The 17,717-nt window shown below is 31.0% G+C and overlaps 3 protein-coding genes and 1 pseudogene across 3 annotated transcripts; 1 reads left to right on the plus strand and 3 right to left on the minus strand.

Annotated features, from left to right (window-relative positions):
* Window positions 1-5,907: 5,907 nt before the first annotated feature.
* Window positions 5,908-8,133, minus strand: LOC111040016 (annotated as a pseudogene).
* Window positions 8,134-8,327: 194 nt separating this feature from the next.
* Window positions 8,328-8,676, minus strand: LOC111040009 (glucose dehydrogenase [FAD, quinone]-like; the record flags this gene model as incomplete). Its single annotated transcript, XM_022323695.1, has 1 exon — window positions 8,328-8,676. A coding segment is annotated over one exon (321 nt), but the record flags the coding sequence as incomplete, so codon positions are not given.
* A 120-nt stretch (window positions 8,677-8,796) lies between these two features.
* On the minus strand, window positions 8,797-11,160 carry LOC111040014. The gene is made up of 6 exons (XM_022323698.1): window positions 10,482-11,160; window positions 10,083-10,335; window positions 9,831-10,000; window positions 9,405-9,768; window positions 9,016-9,328; window positions 8,797-8,909 (listed from the first exon to the last, which is right to left on the minus strand). The coding sequence occupies exons 1-6, from the start codon at window positions 10,710-10,712 to the stop codon at window positions 8,843-8,845; spliced, it is 1,398 nt and encodes a 465-aa protein (XP_022179390.1). The 5' UTR covers window positions 10,713-11,160; the 3' UTR covers window positions 8,797-8,842.
* A 1,522-nt stretch (window positions 11,161-12,682) lies between these two features.
* On the plus strand, window positions 12,683-15,089 carry LOC111040015 (cleavage stimulation factor subunit 1-like). The gene is made up of 9 exons (XM_022323700.1): window positions 12,683-13,147; window positions 13,217-13,416; window positions 13,480-13,634; window positions 13,691-13,921; window positions 13,986-14,146; window positions 14,224-14,374; window positions 14,444-14,537; window positions 14,594-14,725; window positions 14,792-15,089. The coding sequence occupies exons 1-9, from the start codon at window positions 13,071-13,073 to the stop codon at window positions 14,905-14,907; spliced, it is 1,317 nt and encodes a 438-aa protein (XP_022179392.1). The 5' UTR covers window positions 12,683-13,070; the 3' UTR covers window positions 14,908-15,089.
* Window positions 15,090-17,717: the final 2,628 nt, after the last annotated feature.

Below are 17,717 nucleotides of genomic sequence, written 5' to 3' on the forward strand. Positions count from 1 at the left end.
GCCATAAAAATAGTTGTTTGAATTTCAGACAATAAAATAAAACCGCTGTACCCAATCTAACCAACTACATATATACAATACATGTATCTGTATATATTTATGGTACATGTTTATCTATATAATGTATTGCTGCATGACTCAGTCATATATTATTATACAGCAACAACCCTCGTCGATACCTGCAGTGATGTATATATATATATATCATAGTGTATATATATATGTATATATAATAGTAGTATATAGCTGCAGCAGGTGGTACCCATTAGTTGTATAAAAGAAATTCCAAACCGATGCGGGCGATATTATACATGATAATATTATTTTTGTACTTCGTACATATTATATTATAATATAACTCATGTGTCGGCCACGAATGCGGCGCAGAGAAAATACAACAGCCTAAGAACACAATTTTCAAGGTTAGTAGAAAATAGTAAGTTATGGTAAAATGTAAGTTAGGTATATCGTATATATATAATACTCTGGAAATATTACGTTCTTATGGACCTAAAGTATTATTGTTGATTTGAATACGAGCATCATAGCGAGCTCCGGTATAATAATATTCTCATATTATTAGTTATTACTTATTTTTGTCGGGGACATGTTTTATGGAAGCCGATGTATGTTTCGTCATAACTACGGTCGCGACCTTCGGATGTGATGTTAAGGATGGGTGGGTGGTGGGGCGGTGGGGGACTGCATCGACGGCGAACATGACCACAAATTACTAAATAATTACAGCCACGTCGACACGGGACACTGGTTATTTTACTCAACACGACAAAAAAAAAAATTATACACATGCATGACGCGTGCGGATTGAGCGACATTTTTTGTTGCTTTTAAAATATAACTGTCACCAGTGACGCCCGAAGACTTAATGTTCAATTTGTGCAAGCAACCGTCAGGGTAAACTCGTCTATAATGTCGTAATGGTTTATTTGAATTCAATAAATATCTAGGTAGGCTTGCGCAGCAATTTAATATGGGGTGTTCCATGAAGATATTAGACCATTTCTCTTAAATGGGCCTTAACAAACATAAGCTACCCTTGCCCCCCCCCCCCCAGAAAAAAAATAGAAAAAATGAAATTCAAAGTACAAATTCATAAAAACTCATATTGAGTAATACTTATCCTTGTACATGGTTGTGTTTCACAAAAATATTTTATATATTTTAACAAATATATTATTACACATCAAATACGTAGGTATATTTTACTATATTTTCAAAGGTATTTTTTTTAATAATAAACTACAATACACCTTCATTAGAATTTTGAATAAAACCATTGAATCAATCAACTTAAAATAAAATGGGTGTCGCAATAGTACGCGTGGATTTAGTTGAAACTTCTTTATAGATGGAATAAAAAAAAGGTTATCACTTATCGCCCATCACGGGCAAATATTAAATTTGTATTGAAAAAATAAAAAAATAAAATTTTCAGTTGAAATTAATTTATTATTATTATGCAATTATAAAGACAAATTAATTATTATTTATTAGTTATTATCATAGAAACCTTTGTGTCGAGTAAGCCACACGCCTATCGCCCACACCCGTCACACATTTTGGTCGCAACGGCTGAGCCCACTTCAGACACTTGTCTAAAGAGTAGGTTCATTTCAATACAATTTTTAATAATTAAATGTTAAATCTAGATAGTTCATGTTAGAAATACACACCTTGGTATAAAAATTAATATTATCACTATTATTTCACTGGTTATCTAAATTAGTTCACAAATAATCTTCGTGTGCTATTTATTTTGTAGCCTGAATTTTAAACAAAGCCACAGAATTAATAAAAGTCGTACAAACAGCCACAGGCCACGAAGTGTGCCGTTACAGCTTATAGCTACGATCAGTGATTAAGTCGTAATTTTAGTGAGTAAACGCTTATTTGTGCTTGATAGGTAAAAGTGGGGTTTCGCCCCCCCTATACATATCACTATATACTACGAAAAATTAATTTTACTTAGTTTATTACTGTTTTTTTTTTTTTTTTTTTGGAACAAATGAATAATTTATTACTGATACGAATTTTTTCCAGAGACCTATGTGTTACATATTAAATGTTTAAATAGTTTTTTGTTTTTATTATTTATTATAATTAAAATGTTTCAACATATTACATGTTATACAAGTTTGTTATTTCAATTAATACAATTTAGAATTTAGAATTTAATTTGAATATAGTATGGATGATCAGAAAAAGTGGGAGTGATGAGGAGTGGAAATTTATTTATTAGAGTCTAGAGATGTTAAAGCTGCTAAGAGGGGGTTTAGTATTAATTTTAGCTCGTTAATGAGATTTGTGACGATTTGGAGACGTTGATCGGATGGTGGTGTATTTGCTGTGGCTTCGGCATATGTGAGTTTTTCCCTTGGGTTTGAGCGTAGCGTAACATGCCCACTTCTGTGGGGTGCAGGTGGTACAGTTTGAGTGTGTGTGTGTTGATTATCTCTTTTTGTTGTTTTGGTTTTGGATTGAATGCGGCTTAATATTTTTTTGAAGGTTTTAGTATATGTACTGCCGAAGCAAGTACTAAATTGTTTAAAACGTTAAACAGTCATTCGATCATTACGTTTAATATTAATATAACGGTTAACGGTATTTTGATTTTTGATTTAAGCTCTGCTCGGAACACTTCATAATATCTACACGCAGATTAAAAACCTACATAGTTAGAAGGACAAAAATGTATGACTTATGGTTGATATCGCTATGGAAACCCACAGGTCGCCGAGCTATAAAATATATATTATGTATATTGATATACAATTTGTACGTAAACAATTTATTTTTCCGGATTTCACCATTTAAAATCAAAATTTGAAAAATTCTTTCTCAGAGGAACTCGACATTATAATATTCACCCATCCTCAAAATTTCAATTCGATAACTCAAATTGGTTCGGCTCTACGTTGATTATTGCTAAAGTAAATTTTCTTTATATTTTACATGGAGATAACCAAGAGAAAAACTTATTAGGACATTTTTTATTTTAAAGGAATATATTAATTTGCTATATCCTGTAAAATGATAATAAAAATAATACTTTTTTTTTTTGAAAATAAAAATTCATAGAAAATTACACTGTTTTCCAATAATAACAGTTAATACATCAGTCATTTCTTACTTTAAAGTTTAAATAAACTATACTCTTACATAAATCAAAAATCGATATCACATATTCAGTACCTATTCACTTCATCCTATGCAATCTATGCGCGTAATCGATGTACCTATAGAACAGGGATGGCAAATGCCCGAGGTGGCACGTGAAAACATATTGAGGGCAAGGGAATATTTTAACTATTATATATCATAGGTAATAGGTAAAAAGCATACGCTTTTGTCGGTCATTAACGATTAACTGATGAATGCAGTGCCTCATGTACTTTATTCAAAGTTACTAATTATAAACCAAATATCAAAGGATTTTCATCAAGTCCAAACCGCTCGGTCTTGAGACTTGACATTTTATACAGAGGCTTAAGCAATGTAGGGGCACACTAAGAAAGGATTTTTCAAAATTCAACCTCTAACGGGGTGAAAGGGGTTTTTTTATATCGCTATATAATAAACGAGCAACGCCGTGACGGGGCAGCTGGTTTAAACATATTGAAAACTCATGGAAACAATTTATTTTTACAAGTGCATGCAATTCATATGTTGTCTGCATAATTTGTCAAAATTCCAAAGAAGTATTCATTATTTTGTGGTCAGAGACGTTTAAAATATTCAATTTTTATACCTGAAGCTTGAGAAGAGAATACCTACAAAGCTCTTCATAAATGGTTATTACTGATTACTGAAACACGAAACTTGAACATTTTACGTGCATTTAAGTACATGATTATATTGTGTATTACTAAGTGTTGCCGCCGAAGCGCACAAGTAATCACAATAATCACATCGTATTGTTTTATTTATATTATAATTATTATTTAATGTGTCTCGTGAGTTATAATATATTATATATTATGTAGATAATCAACTCGATATCGCATGCTACCGCGCCGGCTGCGAGAATAAATTAATGGCTCTAAACGATGTCGCGACAGCGCTCCATAACAGCGTGTGCCAAAATATATTATCTACAAAATAGAGAGAGATATTGTTTTTTTATAATTGTGAACACCAGAAGGGTCTATTGTTTTTATAATATTATTTTGTGTTATTTTAGATTAAATTCAATAAATTGTGGGCACGAGAGGCCACCGCATACCGCGTCGGCGTAAATCACCACTTTTATTGTCGTAGGTCTATTAATATTATACATATTTATAGGTAGCAGCTGAACAGCAATGCACCGAATATCATTGCAGTTTTTTTATGATTATTTATTTCACATATTTACGTGTTGGGCCACAAATTTCTAATCATTATTTTGTAAGCCATAAATGCAGTGCACTATCATACATTTATTATAATTTATAATTGTATCATCGCGGAAAGAAACAATTGATTGCAGATCATTTTTATATAATATCATCTTTCCTGCTGGGCCAGTAAGGCCATATTATATTATAATTCTATTTTGTTGGGCTGCTTATAATTTTTATACGGCAAAGCCCGCGCACTAAGCGTATTTGTAATAGTGCAATACAGCAATAAACTATTTTGATACCAATGTAAATAATATTATAATATCATAGAACGTCTTAGTAGGCATATTATATAATAATGTATAAGATGCCAAATTATATTCGCTCAATATCGATTTTCGTACGAGTGATCCATTTAACGAGCAAGACACATATTATTTAAAAAAAATATAAGTCATTTTTCTCAAAAATAAAACGTATTTCTATTTTTTATCGTAACTACCTGTGTTTTATTTTCTTACTTTTTAAAATGATAACACGTAATTTTATTCCTTATTCGAAAGCATAATATTTTTTAGAGTTTTTCGATACACCGAAAATGAATTTTGGACAAGTAGTTTACAACTAAATAAATACAACTAAACCTGAGTGCAGGTAATAACAACTTAATGAATAGCTGTCACTATGCTAACTTGAAATTTAGGATTATATGAATTGTTTAAATGGTTACCGCAACTATTTTTTTTCCGTGTGAGAGTTACACAAATATTTACAGAATCGATGAGCGAAGACCTAAATATGTGTAAAAAATTTCATTGCATATTTTTACGATTTTGACTGCATATTATATATCATATTTTTATAAATTTAGTGCGTTTAAAATCCGCGCTCTGATATTATATACCATTATTCCAGCCTAGAGGCAATATATCAATATTTTTAAGTTCGTTTAGCGTCCAGCAGAATCATAGTTAAAATGCGACTAGAGTATTCGACAACTAAAAAATCAACAGAGAAAACATTTTAGGAACTATTTATGGACAAATACAGTAGAAGGATCAATTAAGAAAAACCTTAAGTTATTATATTATGTGTTAGGTAACAGTGAAAACTCGAGAAGGTTTATTACAAAATAACTATTTTATACATAATATTAACAAATAATGAATTGTATTTGGGTATGGAAAATATGAGACGAAATGGGAACATAGCAGTTTGATGTAAAAATTAATTTTTAAAATAATTACAAGTTATAAAAATAAAAGAAGTTATGTTTATTTTCATTACAAAGTTAAGAAATTTACCTGCAGTGTAATAAAGTATGTAATCTGAATAACATTCAAAAAATTTGTAACAATATTATTATTATTCAATGTTATTCTATTTTAATGCATATTTTGATTTGGTTTTGTTTTAAAGTCTAATCTCAACATAATATATTAATTATTAAATTAAACTCTCTACCACCAATGTCTAAATTAAATTGTATCTAATAACTGCAGTAAAAACGTTATGAAAAATTAAATACTTAAAAATTACATATTACATTGAACACAATGCGTATTTATACTAGTAATACATTATAAAAAGAGTAAAACGGTTTATAATAAAAATAAGAAAAAAAGAAATCGTAGCAGTACCTAATACTAAAAGGATTTCATTGAAACATTTGTTTTCTTTCTCGCAACATAGATTCGCATTCGTGTAAGCTAGTTTGCTTTTATGATTTTTAAGTAAGCATACAGTTATATCACTTTTTTAAAAAATGTTCAAGGAAAACATTTTAGAATATTTGACATGTTTGACAAGTTTTGTTTTGATAGAATACAGAAAAATCAAAAAATATTATTCTAAATAATGTTTGTAATGGGAAATCGGGATCAATCATAAACACGAAAGAACAAGTTTAAGTGAATGCATGTTATATTGTGATTTTGCTCGGCTATAGAAAGAAATCAAAAGTGGGCTGAAATGTACTTAAATAATAATTATTAAAATATATGGATCTAAAAAAAAATTAAAATACATTATAACCTAACCGGCGCATTGGTGTTGGCGGCGAAAAGTGTAGGCATGACGGACGCGTCCACCACACGGAGTCCGTAAACGCCGTACACCCGGAGCTTTGGGTCCACCACGGCGGTCTTGTTCCCCTCTGGACCCATTTTGGCTGTACCCACTGAGTGGTATGTGGACACGGTGTAATGCCGGACCATGCATTCCCAGTAGTCGTCCGAATGCCGCTGCAAGGTCTGGCAACTGGGGAACGGTACGTCGTGCAGGTGGCTGTCGTGCTGGCGGAAAGAATCGGTCTCGGCCATGGCCATCACAAACTTGATGCCCCTCACCAACGTGTCCACGTCCTCCTTGGCCGTCAGGTAGTTGGACAAGATCATGGGATGCTCGAACGGGTTGGTGTTCCTCAAACGTATTTCGCCACGGCTCTTGGGCCTCAACAATATCTGAAGATAAATACAATATTATGAAATCTTTGTAAAAATATTTAAGTAAGCAGAAAATGTTTTGAATAAGGACTTCATGTGTGTATGAAATATACACCCTATTAGTTGTTGTGATTCAGTTGAGTATGGTTTACTATAAAATCATATATTTTAATGTACTTCGAGTGTATATTTTCGTTTTTAATTTGTTTTTAATACATTTTACTTACAGGCTTAGCGGACCAAACGGCTGTGTTGCGAATCGATTCATCCATCGATTTATAAAAAAATTCTTTTAGCCCGTGAGCTTTCCACGTTTTGAATCCATCTATACCAGAAACGGTTGAACCAGACACAAAGTTCAACCCAATGTCTGGTTGCTCTTCTGGTCAGTTATTGCCATACTTTGTATTAACAAACGCAATTCCTGCTACACCGCCCATTACTGTTAGTGGACCTTTGCTTTCCGACGCATAGGTGAATACCGAATTGCCATTTTTCGTACTCGGATGCATTAGCGATATCTATAGAAAAAACGAAAGAGCATGTGGTTACACTATAATTCACTGCAGTGTGTCAGTATAAGCACTGGCATTCTAATATTTTCTTTATATTTAATTAATATAGTATCACCTTTTCTTTGATCGAAAACGTCAGACCACCAAGCCCGATGTGGTCTTGTAGATTTTTGCCGACGTCTAAACTGGAAATAAAGGGTATAGGCAATTCTGTCAATTGATTTTCAGGACCAATGCCCGAGAGCATAAGTAGCTGTGGAGAATTAATAGGGCCCGCTGACAGCAACACCTCTTTAAGAACCCGAACGTAATACCTAATATAATTTTTTATCATTTCGACTCCGGACGTGATGTTTGTTATCGGATCAATTATAACGAGTGTGACATGCGAGTTGAGGGTCACGTGAAGGTTTGTTCGAAGCCCAGCCGGTCTCAAGAATGCCTTCGCAGTACTGCACCTCGAACCGTTTCTGATGGTTCCTTGTGGTACCATGAAACCCGTTTGTCGTAGGCCATTAATGTCGTGTACATCGTATCCCATTTCTTGTCCGGCCGTGATGAACGCTTCGGCAAATGGCGTTTTGTACGGCGCTTCTGACACCGTAAGATAGCCACCAGTCGAATGGTACGGGGTACTCGCCAAGGACGGGTTTTGGTTGTCCTCCGATTTTTTAAAATACCGGAGCACATCATTGTACCCCCAACCTACATTACCTTGTTTCAACCAGTTGTCAAAGTCCATTTTGTTGCCACGTGCATACAACATATTGTTTAAAACGCTGGATCCGCCAAAACTTTGCCCCGGGACCAATTACACCTTTGACCGTTCATAGCTGAAATTTAATATAATATATTAAAAATATTGCATATAAAATATGTATGAATTACCGTTTTTGTTTTTTATGATTATACTATAGAATAGCCTAAATACATTTTATACAACTTTAAACCCTATTCGTTGTGGGTACATTTCATATTTTAGGAAACCATCACATAATTTGTATCATTTACTAACTATGGAAGAACTTTACAAGACTGTCAAATCTCTGTTTATCAAATGAGTACAACATCTGTATCCTGAGGTTCGGTCGTAAAATTCCAATCAATCTTGGAAAGTTGATGGTTGGCGGCCAACACAGGCACGTCTGTTAGAATTGTTTCATAATCGCCAGCTTCTATTAGAAGAACGCTCCAACCATTGACTTTGGTTAATCTATTTGCCAGCACAGCACCTGAGTAATCATTGTTGAATTTGTATTTACTATATACATAATTTGGTGTATTCCCAGTTCGCCGACACCCAATTCGCCGACACCCAGTTCGCCGACACCCAATTCGCCGACACCCAGTTTGCCGACACTCAATAGTTACAGTTTAGTTATAAAAAATATATAAATAATATAAAAAAATATAAAATAGTAAATTTATTACAGAATAAAAAATTTAAAAAAAATTAAATGGTAATATTACATTAGGTAGTCATTAGGTATCATATTATAGTAAAAATTATAAATAAAAAATAGTTATAAGAAAAAAAAAGTTATAAGCGGATATGATATTTTATGGTATCAATATATTCCATTAGAGAAATTTCATTTTCTTTTAACCTGAAATAGTGAAATATGATTATTTAAAATATAACATTGTTTTTAAAAGTCATAAAAGTATGTTCACCCGGTGTGTGTATATGATAGAAAAAAAAATATTACGTACTTTTCTTTAACATTTTTCAACTGTTCCTCGAGCTTACGAAATTTCAAACTTGGTTTAGGTTTGGGATTTCCCCTACTTTGCGATGAAATATCCAATTCAAAGTTCTGCTGTTGGTTTTTGATCTCGTTTATAAGTATATAAATATTGGGTCTGTGACGGTTAACAGCTCGATTTAAAGCTGCGTGCCATCCTTCCAAATGATTAATTGTTCGACTGCCTTCTGTTTCAAAATGATTCCACATTTTTCGGTGAAAGTGGCATACGTCATAATTTAAATAAGTATCAACAAAGTAATCCATGAGTTTTGTTAGATCTTTATAATCATATTTAATAATTAGTCTATTTTAATATTTTTATGTATTCAATATTCATTAATATTTTTTTCTTACTTTCATTATTTGGAGCTTGTGCGTGAATTGTGGTCCAACACTCGTCAATTGTATCTATAGGGACTAATGCTAATGCGCATATTCTACGGACAGTTAGTTTAACCTCGGCATTGTTTTTATATTCCTCAGATAGTCCTACGTTCTGTACCTTGCGCCATATAGATTGTCCAAAATGAAACAAACAGCCTTTTATTTTAGTTTGGTGCCCAAATAACTCCTTAATTGCCATAATCATTCCAATTTCAAAGTCAATTTGAAAACATTTAGGATTAAATATTAAATCAATTCTAATTGCGGCTTCTTTAATTAGATTAAACATTCGGTTGTACGTTGCGGAAGTCTTATTTGGTAAAAGTGCATACGCCTAAATAAGAAGGTTAAATATAATGTTTGTTAGCTATTGACTTAAAGTTTAAATATAATTACCATTGGTACCAAAATTCCTTGCACAAAACAATGTAACGTGTAAATTTGAAGAAATAACTTCGGAGCTGATTTAAAAGTACCGTCCATAAAAACAACTTCAGCTGTGCAGAGTCTTCTTAAGAAGCCTTCGGTACCGAATATAACTATTTTGTCATCATCTCCGTCTGATCCTAAGAATAATATTATAACACGTATATTATTTATTTATTATGTATATTATACTATTATACATAATTAATTATATCTTTATACCTAATAAAAAATCTCTTCCGTCATTAGTACAAAGCCATTCGCCATTAATTATTAAATCACGTAATTTGTTAGGTAATTTAGGAATAAGTTTCATTTTTTTACGGTATGATGAACTTCGAACACTATTTAATGTAGGGATAGAACTATATACTTCGTTTTGTGATGACCCTTGTAATCCTGAAGTTATAACAGATCTTCTCACTTCGTTAAAAGCTTGAGGAACTGGTTTTGTTGGATTAAGTGTAACAACATCCTATAACAAAAATATTCTTAGTTTTTAATTTTGTGAAACACTTCGAAAAATGTATTGTTAAGTCCAGGGTTTGAAATGTACTACAAGTAATTGCTTATAAAAATATGAATATTATTCATATGATAATATTTAATATAATTATTTACCTTTAATTTATTTCGGAAACCTCGTTCTGCCAATTCAAAACCATGTGTTCCGTGATTATGTGGCTTAGACGTAACTACTATGTTTGAATGTTTAACTATTGCACGACCGCCGCAATTATCCACACATTTATAATATTCGTTGTCTCCACGTTTTCGGTCTATTCTGTGAATATAATTGTTCACTACAAGTAAGTCCTGATTTTTTTCTGACTTAATTTTAAACCATTCCATAACGACGGAAAAATTAAAATAATATATATATATATATATATATATATAAAGAATAATTTTTTTTGCAGTACCTAACGCAATGAAATATAATCGCAAACTAAAATCTTAATCATTATTTGAAAACCACGCAGTGGACTTATATTATTATTATATATATATATATATTTATAATATATTGATGGATGTCAAAATTATCATGTGATAGATAACTATAATACTATCTTATACTCACCATCAAATAAGTTTACAGATATAATAACGTGCGATAGTCGATAGGTACCTTATACACACGATAAAATAAATTTACAGCTTATGATAGTATTATAGTTTTATTGCAATACCGCCGTAGCATGTCGCCAATATCATTTGTTGTCGGCGAATTGGGCTATTTTTAAAAAATATTAAAAACTGGTTTTTTGATCAAAAAACCGGGTGTCGGCGAATTGGGTGTCGGCGAACTGGGCACAAACCCATAATTTAGTATTTAACATTGAAGGAATTATTGACACTACTTCGATACAAAAATGCTATGGAAGTACATATTGTAATTCTATAAGATAATAAGTATATTGTATTATATTTACCTGCCGATCCACCGCCGACTACGATAAAATCATAATGGCTAAGTATGGAATCTCCGGGTAAGTCAATGATCCCCGACGCAGCACCTGTTACATCGCCGTGGTAATATATATAAGTCGCATACAGCAAGGACAGGAAAGCCATTTTTGTTCTAGACAGTGAAAATCTTAACGCGTCAATATCCATTTTGATAAGTTGCAGTACCTTAGCCTCAATTGACTACTGATGAATGTTTGGACGATATTTTGTTGTTATAGTTTCTTTTTTGTATTATCTAAGGGCCGTATTAAAATATGTTAAATTAGGTGATCACATTACGATATCATTAAAATATATTTTCACTCTAAAGTCGAATTCACAGCTACGTCGTATGTCTTGTCTTTTGAGGGCGTAGTAAGTAGTAACTATGGTTACAACTGGTAATTTGATCTGTAGTCAATTCACCGTATACTCGGTTGGAACTTTTTATTTTAGAATGTCAAAAATGTAACGTAAAATCACTATATGGTTAGATCGAGATGACCTCGATGACGTAGCTGTAAATCCGGCTTTGGGTTTCATAATTTACGGGAGAGCGTGAAATGAATTCCTTTGAGAAAATGCATAGTTAAGGGTAAAATAAATTTTAATGGTTGATAAATACTAGATTAGTTCATGAACATTCCTTTACATTGATTACTAAACGATGTTCTTAATTTTGTTATCAGTTGATAGTTGGGTTAATTTAATAACTTGTAAGTTATAGGTAACTATATATTTCTAACATAATTTAAAAAAAAACAAAATATTTTTCTTATACCCAGTCATAATACTACGATTTGATAATACAAAAAACGAAACATCAACTGTTAATTATTATTCGTTAAATTTAATTATAATATAAATCAGTTTCTAAATTTTTCACCAAACACGTACCTTCTATTAATTATTTACCTCAAGAAAGAATGAAAACAAAGCAAGTACAAAATCATGGCAAAAATGTTAACCTATTTTTCAATGATAAATCAATCAAGTAGCATTTACAGATTAAACTGAAACTAAGCAATGAGATAGTTTAAATATTATGACTTATCCATCAATTGACAAACAATTTATTTTAAAACGACTGACAAAAATTCTTAATTTTAAGTTCGCAAAAATGTTATAAGATGAAGTATGTGTAGATATATGTTTGGTTGATGTCATGCATGACAAAAAAGAAAATTTAGTATTTACAATCTGACAAAATGATAACATACGATGTAGGTGTTTAGCAATAATAATATAATAATTTAAATAAATTGTAATATTATGTTTAATTTATTGTTCACTTGTAATTAATTTCAAATCATAACAAAATATTTATTAATCCTATAACATATAATATTAGTTTGGGGCGTATGTACTTTCTGTTCTATAAACTGTAGTCCGTACCGTAACTGGTTGGAAGTTACTAGAGCATCAGTATTTTGTATTATAATTAATGTATAAAAATGTTTAAATAAAAACATTTGGGATACCAATAGTCTATCAAATGAGGGCATAGATCAGTATCACAGTTGTAGATATTTCTACCACCGTGGCGCCCGTGGTAAAATACAAAACTACAAGCCTGATAGTGTTATCGTAGCCATTCCGTTTCAACATAATAAACAAAATTTTAGTACGTGTTGCTAACTTGCTATTATATATTCTTAATGCATTACATCATAGTTCAAAACAACTGAATAGTTTTCTTTACTTGGAGTACTGTCAATCAAATATTTTTATTTGTGATTGAGTTAATAGAAATTAAAAATGTGGAGCAAAGAAAAGAATGCCAAACCTGAAATGAGTATTAAGCACAGAGATCACTTGTACAGACTCATCATAAGGTAAAGTATAAATTCTAGTATAATATAAACCATACTATTTTTGTTTATATTAATTTTGATTTTGTTTAGTCAACTCATTTATGATGGCCATTCCACAATTGCTGCAACCTTAGCTGCCCAAGTAAAAGCTGTTCCACCTTGTTGTCCGTCCAGTCGACTGTTGAATCTTGTGACAATAGGTTTACAACACGAATCCGATGGACAAAAAGAATCAGAAGAAGCATCAAACTTAAACCCAATTAAGGAAATGTTAATTGGACAAGGCATTGGTATGTTTAATGATTTAAATATCATATACATTTTTGTATTAAATTTGTTAATTGTATGATTAGACTTGGAATTTGATACCAATGTTATTTGCACCGCTCCTGAACCGTCGCTCTATGACACTGTCTACGTTACATCCCACAAAGAAGCCTGCAGAGCTGGTGCATTTAGTCCTAATGGACAGTTAATTGCAACAGGCAGCAGTGATTCATCAATCAAAGTAATTATGTTTTGCACCACAAAATGTGATAACTTATTAAAAAAAAACATTTATAGATTTTGGATGTTGAAAGAATGCTGGCTAAAGCAAATGATAACGCTTTTACTGATAATCAAGAAGGACAGGGACATCCGGTAATTCGCACTCTGTATGATCATTTGGAAGAAGTGACGTGCCTGGAGTTCCACCCTAACAAGCCAATTTTAGCTTCAGGCTCTCGGGATTGTAATTTCAAACTTTTTGATTATTCAAAATCATCTGTGAAGAAAGCGTTCAAGACAATAAGCGTAAGACTTATAACCACATTATATTTTTCTCAAATTATATCAACCGTATACAACAACTTTACAGGATGTCGAACCTATAACATGTATAAGTTTCCACCCACTAGGAGACTTTATGGTGATGGGCACCAATAGTCCAGTCATAAGGCTTTATGATGTAAATACGGTACAATGTTTCGTTAGTGCAATTCCCAGTCATCAACATACTGGTCCTATTACATCAATAAAGTATAGTATACAAAATTATCTTATGTGTAATGCCCATTCAATTATTTTTAAATGTATTATTTATTGTGATGTATCAGGTTTGAACCAAATGCCAGGTACTTTGTGTCCTCTAGTAAAGATGGTGCTATTAAATTGTGGGATGCTGTGTCTAATAAATGTGTTAACACATTTGAACAAGCACACGATGGTAGTGAAGTGTGTTCTGTGACATTTTCAAGAAATGGAAAGGTGAATATTTTTATAATTTTATTTATCTGAACATTATGATATTAAATGATTTTCTATTATAATTGTTAGTACGTTTTATCATCGGGCAAAGATTCTTTAGTGAAACTTTGGGAATTATCCACTAGTAGATGTCTGATTGTATATACAGGAGCTGGAACCACCGGTAAACTATTGTTTGTTTTCATTAAAATTGTATAAATAATCTAAGTTTTTTAATAGATACACAAAAACATCAAACACAAGCATTGTTTAATCATACTGAGGAGTATGTCATGTTTCCTGATGAAGCCACTACAACTTTGTGTGCATGGAATGCTCGGAATGCTTCTCGACAACAGCTGTTATCATTAGGTAATTCATTTTGTTAAATGCATTTTTGTTTAAATTTAAATGTTTTGATTTACAATTATTTTGCAGGCCATAACGGACCTATTCGTTCAATAGTGCATTCTCCGAATTCAGCAGCATTTTTGACTTGTTCAGACGACTTTAGAGCTCGTTTTTGGTTTAAAAAACAAATGAATGGAGAGTAAATTCAATATTTTTTTTCTTTTTATTTAACAATTATTTATTTATTTAATTTTGAATAAACATTTAATGCACATTGGTAAGAAATGTAATGGTGTAACATGTATAACTACTATATTCATTGAAATGTAAATTTTTATTTAAATAATGTTTCCTAATTTTTAAATATTATGGTGTATGGATTTTTTTGACAAGGGTAATAAATAATTTAATTTAAAAAAAGTACAATTTGTTATTATTTTATTACAAAAAATTTAAATGAAGGTTAATCAAAATTGATTTTGAGGACCCTCAACTGCTTGTGTTGTTACCGTCTTACAAATTTACAACAAACATTGTACGTTTCATTGTTCGGTAGTAAACTTTAATTATAGAGTGAGATTACATGTTGTATGATCGAAAGCTAGAAAAATGCTGTACTGTGTTGACGTTGAGAGTTGTTTATGTAATTAAAATGTTTTGACAGGTCATGAGAATTTTTAAATTGTAATATTTTTCATGTTAACCTATTCAAACATGTATTCATGATTAAAATATTACAAGAATCCTCTGAGAAATCATAGATTATTTTCATATCTATGAGTTTTACAATAGGTTAATTCTGCCTATCATTAGAGGTTATTGCACAAAACTTGAACCGCTTGGATATGTCGTACATTTGGAAAAGAAAGGCATTATATGCAGCTTTGGCGTCCTCTTTTCCTTAATCTATGAAATTAATTTAGGTATTTAACACACATCATTGTGAAATTAATCTGTTCAATGCTCCTCTAAGAATCACTTATCAGTCGGTTTATATTATATGTTTTGTCCAGTACCAAAAATATTACTTATAGGGGTTAGGGTTGTACACCATTATATACCAGTCGCCATGGAATACAGTGACAATGTTGTTCTTGGAAGTCGTCAGAGTTTAATCCAAACCACTTAAAATTAATTCCTATAATCTCTCCTTTATTTCATTTAACACTATATTTAAAAAAAAAAAATGTACTTGTCGTTTAAGGTCGGTGGGTATAGGTACACCAAAAAAAGAGTTTATACAGTGATTTAAAAAAGATTCGGTGTTACCGTATGTAGGTTCATGCCTATTGAACATATTAAAGTAAGTAAGGCGTTAGAATACGCTCAAATAAGAGTCATACTTATTAGTTATTACATAATAGGTATAGGCAGTAGCAGTTTGAGTATACTGTTTTTGGTGCACTGCACCACCAATATATTTTGGGCGGGTGGTTGTGGTATTCAGAGAGTTATTCATAGTAAATTGTAAATAAAAATAATTTAAAATTATGTTTCATTCATCAAACTTATAAATAAAAGCCTACAATTATAATATATATATGTTTATATAATTTTTAAGTAATCAAAGCTTCAATCTAAATTAAAGGGTAGGTACATAATTTTTATTTTTATTTTATTCATTACTTAATACAATGTATGTATATGTTTTATTATTTTATTAATATAAAGGTAAGTAAAAAAATTGTTACACAATCATTGTGTACAGTTAATATTAAAAGTGTAAACAACTAAACTGAAGCTTAGATTTAATATACTAGTATATTGTACTTGTATATTTAATCTATGACTGAAGTTAGTAAAAAAATAGGTACCTATATGAAAAACATTAGAGTATATATACGCATATATGTAGCATATATATATGTATATTTATTTGTTATTTATGGGGGGGAGGGTGTCTATATATAGTTTTGCACCACCAAGTACAATACTTTCAAACCGCCTCAGGGTGTAGTTAGGTAGGTATCTCGGATCTACGTATTTTTCCTTTAAAAATAGCATTTATATAATTGATTACAGTGACATTTTTACATCAAGAACTTCAATTTAACAATATTTTCATTTTAACAAAATATTTTGCTTACCAAACCAGAATCAAACCAAATTTATTTAATTCTAAATTCCATATTGTAGATTTGGTTGGTCTTCACGAGACTTTGAAGTATGGATGTTTCTCTGTATTAGTGATATTACAATTTATGCCCACTCTCCTATTATTTAAATTGTATGTTTATATATTATTCATTAAGATATCTATGGTTATTGTAAAATATTTTAAATAATCTAATATAATTATGATACTTACCTTTGTCAAGACCATGGCTCTATATAATATCAGTGCCAAAAAGAATTTGAGAAAATTTCTAGTAGGTATCCACTGTTTTTGTTTTTGAGTACCTCCACCAAAAAAATAATATTTATATAGTCAAAAACTTGTATTGTCTAAACATTCCTAAATTTTTTCTTTTTTTCTTTTTGTTTATTATTGAGAAATTACTGGAACTTGTTGTCTGGGCTATCATATTGAAGTCTTAGTAATTGTATATGTACATTTTAGTACATATCTTGGATTTAAAGTTTCATTAGAAATTAATTTATTTCATTAATCACCATATTTTAAAATAAAATTATATGTATCTTTTGGTGAGTGGGTACAGCCGTACAGGTATCTAAAAAAAGAAGTTCCCAATCACTCAGTGAATTATACCTATCGAAATGCTTAATTTGTGGATTGAAAAAAGCATCAAAATTGTAATAGATTAATAGTATTTCAGATGTTTAAACTTGAGACAGAATGGATATAATGTATTTTAGAGATTATACCTTTTAAAGGGGGAGACTTTTTTCATTATGTTACAGTAATGTGTAAGAAAGTGGTGTAATTGTTTTAGATAGTCAATAAGTATTTCTAAATACATTAAGTTATGATACTCTATATATACTTTTCTAATTTAAATAAAACTTAAATGTCAATACAAAATACTGAAAGTATTGAAAATACATAATATAC

This window comes from Myzus persicae, unplaced genomic scaffold (assembly GCF_001856785.1).
Source record: "Myzus persicae strain clone G006 unplaced genomic scaffold, MPER_G0061.0, whole genome shotgun sequence".
NCBI lineage: Eukaryota > Metazoa > Arthropoda > Insecta > Hemiptera > Aphididae > Myzus > Myzus persicae.